Source organism: Anser cygnoides, chromosome 19 (genome assembly GCF_040182565.1).
Source record: "Anser cygnoides isolate HZ-2024a breed goose chromosome 19, Taihu_goose_T2T_genome, whole genome shotgun sequence".
NCBI classification, from domain to species: Eukaryota; Metazoa; Chordata; class Aves; order Anseriformes; family Anatidae; genus Anser; species Anser cygnoides.
Genome location: NC_089891.1, coordinates 3,592,222 through 3,605,086, shown reverse-complemented (window position 1 = coordinate 3,605,086; position 12,865 = coordinate 3,592,222). Strand labels below are relative to the sequence as shown.

The following is a 12,865-nucleotide window of genomic DNA, read 5'->3' as shown; positions in this document are numbered from 1 at the left end:
TTTGAAATCAGAAGGTTAGCACAGTCAAGCCATGGAAGAGGCTTCAGAATTGGCAGTGCCAAACAAAATGGCTTTCAAGGTCTGATTTAAAAAACAAAGCCTTTGCCATACATTGGACTGCAGTATTTTAGGAATAAATGAGGCAAGGTGGCCGACTGTACATCCTCATTTGTGCATATAATGTTGCTGGGCAAGAAGGTAAAACAGACCCAAGCTCCTTTACAGAAGTTTTAGCCTTCATTATTCTTAACACTACTTCTCTTAATACTGATGCTTTAACCTCCTGAAATACTCTGCACAATCAATTTCATAGAAGGACCATTCAATTAGTAAAAGCTTGGAAAAGATAGTTCCAGTAAATAGAAATTAATTTTCATAAGGAGCAATTACTGATTTTGTACATACAGCTCAGGCTACTCACCAGCTTCACACAGATAATGAAAGGTGGAGTTGCTTCTCTGAAGTGACATATTGGAGTTTTTGGTTTTGGTCTCTCCTGCAAGAACAGTCAAACTCAGAAGCATACAGGGTTACTTGTTAGCTTAATTTTAGGAGCTACTGAAAGCTGATTCTGAGACCTCACTTTAGATAGTCCAGCTTGTCACATGCTTGCACTCATTATTTTCCCATTCATTTCAATACCCATTACTTTCTTACCACAACCTTTCAATACAGCTGCTTTTTCTCCAAAGGAAGTTATACACTATACCAGATCTAAATTAACAGCTTTCTGCTGTTGAAAGAAGATCTCACTCCTCTCTTACAGGTTATCTATCTTTTAGCCCTTTCCCCAAACAGTTCCCTCTTTTATCTGATTGCAAGTTATGCTCTTATAATAGCTTACCACATTGAAATATATATACATACACATTTACATACACATACATATAGATATTATTTTTGGCTGGTTAATGTTCTGCCCCTTTAATGAGCTGAATCAGCTTACTGAGCTTACAGTGCCACCAGAGAAGCATCAGAGGAGGCACAAGGCAAAAAGCAGATACAAAAGCAGAATCTTTCCCTTTCAGGGGGAGCTGTTAAATGGCTTATGCCCAAGCGGGTCTTCACCACGGATCCAAGCTGTAGAATATTCTAAGGATTCACAACAGGTTGCAGTACAATCTCCTTTATGACTGATCTGAGTGGATGGCTATGTGTTGGGAAGACATAAGCACAGGATCTGTAACAATTATGCTGACAGTATTACTGCAGCAGTAGTTAGTGAGTCAGTATTCCCAGTCAAAATTCTCAACTCCATTGCTTTCATGCAGTTGAAAGCACTCATTAGCTTCCCAGTATAGAATTTGACTTTACAATTACTCTAGTCTAATCAGAAGCTGCATCTGAGGAGATGCCCCTCCTTTCCCCCTACCCTTCCTACAGGCCTACTCCCATCAGATACAAGGATCGTGCAACCTCAGGGTAATTTGATTCACAAGATAACTTGCTGGAAAACTTCTTATTTCAGGGTTTCTTTTCTGCCAGATCAGCTAACTGAATCAACTTATCCTTTAGCCACAAAATTGCTAGACCCAGTATAAACAAAGCAGTGGGAGTGTGTGGCTGAGGCCAGCGAGCAAAGTCAGACCACCCCTGCAGTCAGACTGGCTAAGCTACAACGTCAAATTGCGCTCTCAGAAGACTGCGCTCCCAGGACCTGACCCAATGCCCACTGAAACAGAACTGTCTTTTCACCGACTTTTTTAGGGACTGAATCTGGGTGAAACTTTACTCCAGATCTGGGAGCTAATTGCTACTATGAAATTACTACTGCAACAAGACAACGTTTTTTTCCTTCTTCTATATGGTTTGTTTATTGCTATCTAAATAACATTCTTCCTTCTCCACGGAATAAAACACTTCCTATAATTTTACGCTACAAAGGAGCCTGTCAGTTAATGTCTTATTCAGGCACAGTATGACTACAATATACAGATAGGTTACAATTAGCCACTGAAACTTTATTTTAGTTAGTCATTAGACTTTAGTCCATCACAAGTCAAGTTCTACTCCCACCTAGAAGACAAACTGTCAGAGAAGGCCATGCTTTACCCCATCATCAGAACACTTTCAGAGTATATATGCACATGTCCTTCTGAGCTGACTTCAGTTAACGTGAGGTACTCCTGCCTGTCTGCTTAGACCTGAAAGCTGACCTCTTTTGAAGAGACTTGCTGCCATAATGCTTTTTATTAACATAATTTGTTAACAGTAGAACATGGAGATCTGCGAAATGGTATTTCTTCCTTCTATTTTCGTCTTCAATAGGATAAGAAATTTGCTTCAGTAACTCCTCTAACCCATGCCTACTTGTTCTTTCCTGTGGGGTCTAGAGGCATCTGTATAAAACATATTCCTGAATAATCACACTTCATGCTGGTTTAATATCTTATCTGAAACAACAGTACTCAGTGAGAGTTCTTCTGTCCCCCTGCCAGATGAGGCGGTGGTATTATTCCTGTGACTAACAGGCTCTGGCTCCACAGCTCGCACTCCAGTATTAATCCCCAGCTATCTAGTCTCCTAGGCAGTCAAAGCCTCCTCACCTCTAACCTCTAGTCCTGGCCTCCTTACCAAAATGAGTTATTATAATATTTAAAGTTTGTGATATATTCTTTCCATCACATTTCCCAGAACGATTTCAGATCACAGTAATGAATGCAAAAGTACTTGTAACTAACCTCAGATTCTTCAAAAGTATAGAATCCTCTTGTTATTTTCTTTTCATCAACATCACAAAATGCAGTTACCTGGCAAAAGAGAAGCAGAACACTTTAATACCATTCTTTGCTGCCAGCAGTTATTTCGCCTGTAGCACATCCATGTACTGCTAAGGGCACGTGAATAAACACCACGAACAGAGCAATGCACCATGGTCCTCCTATGGAGCTTAAAAATACATTAAGTCCTTTCCGTGTATATTTTAATGAGATAGGCAGTGTCTGCAGTTGGCTACAAGCACATTATGGTTTTGTGAACATGAAAACAGGTGGTGTAAGTTATTGTGTAAGAGAAAATATCTATGAGATCGTTTACTTCATCCTCAGTGACATGCTGAGTAAATACAAACAAACATAGACTGGTCTCCTCACTCCTAAGATTAGATAAAACAAACGTTCCTCTTTCTGTCCCGTCCCAGCACGTAACCTCCAAGGGATGCCTCCCGCACAGCAGTGCTGCACTATTGCTACAGATCTTCTGGTGATACCAGCCTCCGTTCTAGGCCATAACACACCAAGTCTGGGAATTCCTATTTTACCTCTGGAACAGCAGAATTCTCTAAATGCGAATGGGTACTTCACACAGATACACTTAGATCGTTGTCAACATCCTTAATCGTGCGCATGGTTTGGGAGTTTGCATTTTTCAACTGAAAATTTTGGCAAATTTCTTGCTTAAATAATTAATATACTTGCTGCTGTGTTTTGGTTATTCTTACTGTAGCTATGGAAGCATTATTTATAGCCTTAGTTGCCAAATATTTCAGATTTTTTAATTTTCGTTCCTCATAAATATGCAGGCATAGTAAATGTCTGCAATCCAAAATACACAGTGTCCCCATTTTTGAACCATTAAGTTGTCAGTAACATTTCGGAAGACTTTTTAAAATAAATGTAGCTACGTTTTCCTCTGGCTAATGTTGGATCTATTTCTATTGTCTACACAGAACTTTTACACTGAAGCAGAACAGTTAAGGTATTTAAGGTCTTGCAGAAATCAATTATTCTGGAGATAGCTGGAGTGCAGTTTTTCTATGTTTTTAATTGCTGCATTAAAAATTGATTAACAACACTTAACGTTGAGAAAATTTGAAAAGCCCAACAGCTGTTTATTAATTTATTAAATTAGAGAAAGCTGCAAAAGGCTGGCTTGCTTTCAGTATCTACGTACATCTCTCTCCCATTTTCCTCCTTTGATTAAGACAATTTTTGTTTACCTAAAGTGACTTCATTCTGTTTGAACAGAGGGGAACACTGACACAAGAGCATTAGTGTCACAATGCTGAACTTTTGCATTCGTCATTGGTATTTCACTCCCAACAGAGAGAACCATCTGTACAGCCCAGTGGCAAAGCTGAAGAGGAACAAAACTGGGTTCCACGTGTCTTCAGTGTGGAAAACAGAGCTAACAAACTAGAGAGCGGAGAGTGGGCAAGAACAGTCCCTGGAACTACCAGGGAATACTCCCTTAGAGGTAGACATTCATACTTGGAAAGTACACTGCTTGAAAACAGGCACCACAAGAAATAAAGAAGGGAACATTAAGGAAATATTAAATTTTCACTTTGGGGCTGTATGAGTAAATGAAGAAACAAAAGGGAATTCAGGGAAGTACCAGAATTTCAGAGACATTGTACAAGGTCTCTGACTGATGCAGGCTAGGTTAGGCAGGAATAATCACAAACAACTCCTTCATGCACAAAGACAAAGAACTGAGATCTTTCTTATGTTTTTTTTTTTTTTCCCCTGTGCTTGGGCCAGTTAATACACTCCACGTTCCTCATTCTGTTTTCCCTGACCAACATTATAGTTTATTGTAGTTTAAAAATCAGATGGTATGGACTGTAGATGAGCAAGAACTGAGCATAATAAATTACATTCCAAGATTTCGTCTTCATGTCTTTTTTATATATACACATACACACACATCTACATGTATATAGATACTTAGGTATATGAAGGCCAGCAGGTGGAAAACCTGGTATAAAGAGTGTTACTTAGCTGTTTTGTTAGTTACACCTCTCAGTCTGTTAACCGCCTTGACAATCCTCTAGTACTCTGCCAAACTCAGTTCCACCAGTAATGTCTTACTGTCCTAGAAGCTGTAATAATTCTAAACAAAATTTAGCAGTTCTAAAAGGATGTGTTTTCAGTGACAACTGAGCAAAGTTTGGGGTATAAATACTGTCTGATGATAATCTTCCAATAACTGAGCCTGTATTTTCAGCTGCTTATACTCCTATAGATCATTTAAAAAAGGAAAACAACTTTTGATATAAGGTAAAGTGAAATGCTACCTACACTTTAATGTCAGTAACTGGGAATTCAGCTCTAAGATCTGTGCTGGAAAGTATCGCACTCCACACCTTCAGGATGTTATTATACACTTAACATGAAACCTTCATTGGTAGGCAGATTTCTTCTTAGCATGAATGGTGCTAGAGAACCAAAAACAGATATTAACTGCAGTATTAATCTCATGCTGTGCCATCACTCATACTATTATGTGTAGAAAATTACGCACTCTGTCTTGGCATGCTGAGCACCCAGCCCCACACGAAACTCCTGCTGACAGCAACCGAGTGGAAAAAAAGGCTCAGACAGGTAAGTCTGTGACAAACATCCCTTGGAAGACAGAACTGACTCAAACCTTTTTTGGAGTTACTACTAAGATATCTCCGCATATAATTTTCAGTGGATTCAGCCAGCTTAAATCTGATATCTACAGAACTATAAAAACAGGTCTGACTTGAATGGGCAATTTTTCTGCCAGACTACACCATGTGGGTGGCCAAAATGCTAGATGACTGTTTTTCTGCCACACACTATTTATTTTCCAATTAAAGAAAATCTATGTCTGGAGATAAATACAGGACTTGCACATAGTTGTTTATCCAATACGGAAAACTCAAGGCATCAGGCTTATATGAGCTATTTACGTTGAATTATTAGGCTTAGCCCAGAGTTGCGTATTTATTTTCTAGCATTAATGGGCTCCTATCTTGCATCTTTTATGAAGACCATCTATCCATACATGAGCTACTGTCTCCTAGGGAGGAAACTATGAATTAGAAAGCTATAAAGCAGTCTCAAGCTGTTTTCTTTTTCCTCCTCCTAGCAAAACAGCTCTTTTGCAATGCAGCTGACAATGTGACACCACTGAAGCTTGCCGAATCCTCAGATCACACTTCAGTTTTAAGGAAATATTCATATGTTTACATACTTTTGCTTTAAACATCACTTTAATGACAATCTGTACAATTCCAAAACAACAACAAAAAAAAGCCTACAATTTCTCTCAGCTGAAAACTGGAAGACGGCGCTATCTATGTTATACACAAGCTACATAATGGAGTAAGGGAAAAGGAGAAATAGTTTTCTCCCTCATAAGAGAAAGTTTGTATGGCCCAAAAGATAAGATATTTACTCAAATCCCTGCCAGGGGAAGACACAGTTGAGGAAGATAAAAGCCTGTCTCTGGCTGGTTCTTTTTAATAAACACAGCAGCTGTGTGCAGGGACACACAGGCTTGGACTATCAGACCTCCCTGTGGTAAAGGGAGATTAGTGGGCAGGAGATTAATCCTACTCCAAATGTACAACCTAAGAAGTCACTAAGAGTGGGCTTAGAGTGCGTCTGTAATTAGCTAGCTGTTTGAACTGTGTTACTATCATACAAGATTTAATTGTTTCACACTTGGTTTGTTTACTTCCCTGTTGTCTACTGAAGGAATGTTTCCTTAAAATTCCCATTGAATTCAGATTTTCTAATGGAAAAACTGTAAGATTTTAATCAGCCTAATAATGTCATCTTTTGGTAAATGATCTTCACAGGATTTTACTCCCTCATCTTATTTTTACCCGTGATACACCTTTAAGTCTATACTGATCATTTACAGAGAGCAAGAAAACCTAATCACAGCAAATTCTGAAGATGTGTCACAGCTGTAGGTGGAAGGGTACGAGAGGCAAGTTCTACAAGGAAGAGTGAGCATCTTAGTAGACCATGTTAGAAAAACTCTTGATACATGGTCATTTGCACATAGTATCTTCTCCTTCCTGATTGCATCAGATGGTCTCATAAAATTTATCTTTAAAGAAGACAGTCTGAAAGCTCTCTAGCAAATCTTATATGAGCAGATCTTCCCGACAGCATTCTCTTCATGTCTCCTACTGCTCACGCGGTCTTTCATGCATTTTAAACTTATAATGACCCTCCCAATTCTACTATTTATAATTCTTTCATTCATACTTGTGTAAAGCCTCGGAAGTGCATTAATATACATTCTGCAACAGTTAAATCAATTTTGGCCATTCATGTCAAAACAAAGTACTGGAAAGCATTATAATGTAAGTTTAAATAGATACAACTAATGACAAACAGAATAAGGGACACGCAGAGCCTGGAACATCTTCATCATGCCACAAGGGGAACCACAAAGCTAGCAAGCAGCTCTCAGACACAGTCTGAGTGATTTTCAGTATCGGGGGCTGATATGCACTGAAGCTGTGCATCTCTCTAAATTACAAGCATGCATTTCATGATTCCATTTAAAAACACTACGCCATCAAAGATAGCATTATCTTCTGTCTTTACACATGTACCTACCAAAGTTACTGAAGAGAATATTCATGCCAGACTCCAACATGCAAAATTAGCCTCCAAGTATTGTATGTACAAAATTTCCCTTACTATAGACAACATACAACTGCCTTTAAACATAAGCGTGGGAACCACTTGCAAGTCTCTAATTTCTCTAGGACAGATAACTGAGTAATACCAGTAGGTTTTCAGGTATGCACGCCTCACAATCCATACTGACAAAAGAGAAAGTCCAAAAAATGCACCTTCTAGCATGGAAGCGGCAGAGAGATTTCCCTGCCATATTTCAGCATGAGGAATTATCTGTAGTCCAAAATGACAATCAAGGCTGCACTTTAGGATGCCTTATACCTAGACTAAACTGAAACTTTTAAATTTCATTTCTCCCCTTTTCTTCTGAGTGCTCTCTTAACTGGCTTTTACACTGTCAATCTATTTTTTGCTCCACAGTAAAGGTGAGTGTGATATTCTTCCCATTTGTTTCTTTGCTTTTGCATGTCCCCACTTCAGTCTCTCATACTGCCATTCATATTCTTCAGTCAGAATGTCACCAAACTTAAAACATTTCTTGTTTTGTGGGTTAGCATCAAGTACGTGGCTTAGTGATGCTCTGGATAAACTAGAAAAAGGTAAAGAGAAACTAACATGCAAGAATACAGATGGTTTTAAATGGTTAATGAGCTAGGAAAAAGGGCGAACAAAACACTTTCTTGAAGCTTTCAAGTTTGCCACTGGCACATAGGGTTGTCATAGAGAAACTTCATGGGCTGGATGTGTACCAGTACTGTTTCCATGCCACTAATTAGCTGATGCTTATTTTGCCCTTTTCCCCTCCTTTTCTGTTAGCTACTTGAGCACTATTTTCAGCTATCGGAAATGACACAAAATGTTAATGCTGAAGTTCTCCTTTTAGCTGAAGTTTGATGGAGAATAAAAGAGCAGACAAGACAGCTCAGAAACCCTCCAGGCATATGTAGCATCCCAAAAACATTTGGTTTCCATCTTCAGCTGCAAATTATAGACAAGACGGATGTGTTTTAAACAAAAAAAGGTCTGTTTGACTTCAGTCTTGCAGAAATGCTAATACTGAACCACTGTCAACTGTGTGAATCAAGAAGGGGACAGCCAGGAAACAGAATTTCCCTAAGAATACTGAGATCCTGGTAATTAATTCATAATAAAACGCTAGTAGTTGAGTAATTTTTTTCCCTGTTTTACTGTTTAGCAAAAATACTGAGCGTTGGATATTTGCCTGAACTCTTTGGAGACAAAGCATTATTTTTACTATTCACCATACAGATGTCTAAAGGAAGAGACAGAATACAACTTAGGTGTTCTTTTCTATTCTAACATAGTCATAATTCAAATTCAGACTGTTTTCCAAACAGACTGAAGTAATAAGTTGTTAGTGAGTATGAACAAACAAAGACTGCTGCTTCCCAGAATTACCAAAATTTTGTTTTCTTAGAAACAATGTTGTCCGGCATGCAACATGTTCATACTTTTCCAACAGCCCACAAAAACCCAGTCAGAATAAGAAATATAATTGCTTTGTTTATGGGAATGTAAAAATACTAGAAATGTATGTTCTCTTTGTTTTATTTTTTAGGAATATGTGTCCCATACTTTATATAGGTACTTACTGACAATTTAGGAAAAAATCCTACAGCAGTTCCACATTCCCACTGAAATCAGTCTTTTGATCTTCTAATGAGATTCTGAATCTCAGTAAAAGGATGTACTAACAGTGAAACAGAGCAAAAGTGAAATTTTCAAGAGTCTAAACTGGCTTAAATTATAAAACCAACTGAAATGAAATAGGACACCTTGTCACGTCACTACACTCCCTGACAAAGAGTCCCTCCCTTTCAGCTTTCCTGTAGCCCCCTTTAGGTACTAGCTATTATAAGGTCTCCCTAGAACCTTCTCTTCTCTAGGCTAAATAACCCCAGCTTTCTCAGCTTTTCTTCACAGGAGAGGTGCTCCAGCCCATTGAGCATCCTCATGGCCTTCCTCTGGCCCTGCTGAATGCCTTGGAGCCCCAGAGCTGAATGCAGGGCTCCAGGTGGGGTCTCAACAAGAGTGGAGTACAGGGGGAAAATCACCTCCCTCAACCTGCTAGCTAGGTTTTGAAACTCTATTATTCTCATAATTAGCAGAGTATCTGAAAGCTTAACTCTTGTTTTTAAATCTTTAAAGATTTAACTCTTTAATGGTTGAGACAGGAAAAGCATGTCATTGTTTTTTTTAGGGCTGGAAAGGATGAAGCAACAACTATTTACCAGCTTTACTCATACAGGATTTTAGAGTCCTTGGCAAGAGTTGAGGATTAGTCCCAAAAAACCTGAAGGATTTTTGAGAAAAAGTATAACATGGAGTTTAACTAACCTCTTTCTACCGTTATTAATTTAAAATAAAAACTTCTATGAATTAATTACCTGCTGCAAATTTATGAATTTATCTCCTGAAACTGCAGCAGCATAATCCTTTGAGTAGCATTTGGAGAAGTGAGATGTTGGAATGTCTTTATACAGTCTTCTGCCAGTGACTTACAATGAAACCTCAGGGTATCATTTAATCTTTATTTCTGTCTGAGGTGTATAGGCTTGGGATTTCACTTTCAGAAAAGTTAGGAAGTTACAATGGCAATATTATAATTATAACAAGCCTGAACACTAACATAAAACAAATTAAAAGTGTTTTCATTGCTACAGACAATACTCATTTCATCAGAAGTTAGCTATCCAAAGGATAGAACCCTAATCACTTTTACGATGATTTGAGTCACTTTCTGAAGCTATTTATCTTTGTTGGTTGTCAAGAAAACCTTTGAATACTTCAGATAACGTGCCAGACTTACTGCATAGAGTTTAATTACTCTATACAAGTTATTAAGGGTCAGGCCATGACTACGTTTAAGCAGCAGTTTTTTGCAGCACATTGACAAAATGAGTCATATTTGGCATGTGTAACTGCAACTGGCATGTAAGCTTGCTAAACATATCTGGTGTAATATCCAGTAATTAATGAGTTAATGTTCAACGCAATATTACGATATCAAACTAAAGCATTCTGGAATATGTGTAATTATAACCTTGACAGAAGCAAAATAGTATCATGGCCTGCAACACTGCCAAAGCAAACGTTATCTAAAGGTCAGCTGGAAAGAATGTCAAATTCATTTAATTAGAACCACACTGTCAGTTCTAGCAAACTGGGGAATTAAGGTTGTTCCTCACTGAAGGAGAGGTAAGTTTGGTTCTTCAGCAGCTAAACAGCACACAAAAAAAATATTTTTCTCTTGCCCTTTTAATCATCTCTCTATCTTCAAATTATCGTTGTGTTTGCTGAACAGGATGTGAGGTCCTAAATGAGTCATCTACTAAAGTAGGTGGCAAAAGTAACCCAAAGCTAGAGAGTTGTTCTATCTTAATGTCAATCTCTGTTTTGGCTTGGCACAAAAAAACAATACATAAGACAGTGAGACACTGCTACAAAAACAATCTAGTCTGTTTTCTCCTTAACATCTCATAAATCACTACTTGCACAGCATTAGCAGATAGGCTACCATCTCTTCCCATAGAATTTATTTCCTAATTCTTATAATTTAATAGACAGAAAAGTGCAACGGTTGTTAGTAAATCAGAAGAGTTCACAAAGTGCTCTGCAAGCTAATAGCAAAATAGAATGTTTTGATAAACACACCACCACCACCCCCTGTCATGTACACATTGCACTGCATGACCAAGATAACTCAAAACATATAATGGACAGTTCTGTTCTGTTTGAATAAAGTAACTAATTGGAGACCACATAGCATTTCATCTTACTTCCTACAGTTCGTCATAAAACAGCTCGGGTTGGAAGGGACCTTAAAGATCACCCAGTTCCAACCCCCTGCTGTGGGCAGGGATGCCACCCACTAGTTCAGGTTGCTCAGGGCTTCATCTAACCTGGTCCTGAACACCTCTGGGGATGGGGCATCCACGGCTTCTCTGGGCAACCAGCTCCAGTGCCTCACCCCCCTCTGAGTGGAGAATTTCCTCCTAACCTCTCATCTAAACCTCCCTTCTCTTAGTTTAAAACCATTCCCCCTCATCCTGTCATTATCTGACTGAACAAAGAGTTGCTCTCCATCTTTTTTATAAGCCCCCCTTAGGTACTGAAAAGAACTTAAGTACAGTTCACCCACTCCCACATGATGGCAATGAAAAAAGGATGGCACTGGAATATCAAGCTGGAAATTCACATTCAATTCCTGTGTTGTATGTTTCCTGTGCAAGTGTTTCCCATTTTTATTCAATAATTTCAACTATGGGTATACAAATTTTCTCTATTTTCGTTTTACATGTGTGTGGTCTGTCTGCAAGCATATAAATCAAGTTTTTATATATATATATTTGTCATTCTGTCCTCCCATCCATATTTTTAAGAAAGGAAAACACATTTGGTAATAAAATTGATGTTCTGTGGCTCTTTATAAGAAACAGCCATTTGACATTAGCCCTAATGCCTTTATCTAACAAAAAAGCTATCGCACAAAAGAAAATGCTATAAAAATTAAGGTATTTAAACTCTCAGACAAACCTCTCCTGAGAAATATCCCCCATCACCAACTCTAAGTGACCTCCACGTTTTCAATTGATTGTAAACTGGATTACTCATGTACAACAGTCTACTCGCCTGTTCCCCCTCTACCCCACCCCTATTTTTAAACAATCAAGCTTTTCAAAAGTGAGTTAAAGTCTAATGCTCATCATAATACAAACCAGATTGCTCAGCATCTGACAGGGACCTATGCAGTATCCACTCAGGAACCGGGCCAATATAATACATGTATGAATAATCCTAGACAAAGTAGTCTAGTATTATACCATCCAAATAAATAGTTACTCAATTCACCTGGGGTACTTGGCTACTGCAATGGTTAATTACACAACAGCAGCCATAAGCAGTGCTATACTGTGTCTAAGCTATTACTGCACTTAGTCACCAGCAAGCAGGAACAAGAGCGCTTATGCTGCACTACATAGACACCATCCACTCTGGATAATGTAGTACAGCATTTTAAAAGAAGAGTATTGTGTGTGGTGTTTTTTTTCCAATTTATATTTATCATCATCTAGTACTTTGGATCTGTAATATTTTATGACAATGTTGCTACATTATGTTGGAAGAAGCAAGGAGGCATATGAGGGAGAAGAAAACAATTTTGTACAAATTTTACCTACCCTTAATGGCTTACCTTTTTCCGATTAGCTGGTGACAAGCTTCTGTAGAGCTTCTTGCCTTGCTTGCCAGCATTCCAAATGGTGAAAGATGTCCAGGAGCTCAGGACCCTGTCTTCAAGAAACCTGACTCGGTGATTCCAGATGGTTTCCCTAAAGAATTAGAAAAAGGGTTGGGTTAGACCCTTTAAAACTTTTATCGTATACATACATACATACTCATACACACATAAACCTGACCAAAACGATTCACACGATACAAAAATCATACCAAAAACATTATACTAGCACTTTCCCAGGGCGATGTCTAACTGT

At 38.4% G+C, this 12,865-nt stretch overlaps 1 protein-coding gene across 13 annotated transcripts in view; it reads right to left on the bottom strand.

Annotated features, from left to right (window-relative positions):
• The window catches only part of B3GNTL1 (UDP-GlcNAc:betaGal beta-1,3-N-acetylglucosaminyltransferase like 1), a 127,292-nt gene that overhangs the window by 10,252 nt on the left and 104,175 nt on the right, over positions 1-12,865 (bottom strand). For all 13 annotated transcript variants that reach the window (XR_007167943.2, XR_010825868.1, XR_010825869.1 and 10 more), the window contains 3 exons: positions 12,568-12,703; positions 2,682-2,750; positions 422-496 (listed from right to left, as the gene is read on the bottom strand). Coding sequence is in view for 9 of the 13 variants with exons in the window: in XM_048075902.2 (XP_047931859.1) it covers positions 422-496; positions 2,682-2,750; positions 12,568-12,703 (280 nt within the window). In the remaining 4 variants the exon portion in view is untranslated. The remainder of the gene's footprint in view (positions 1-421; positions 497-2,681; positions 2,751-12,567; positions 12,704-12,865) is intronic.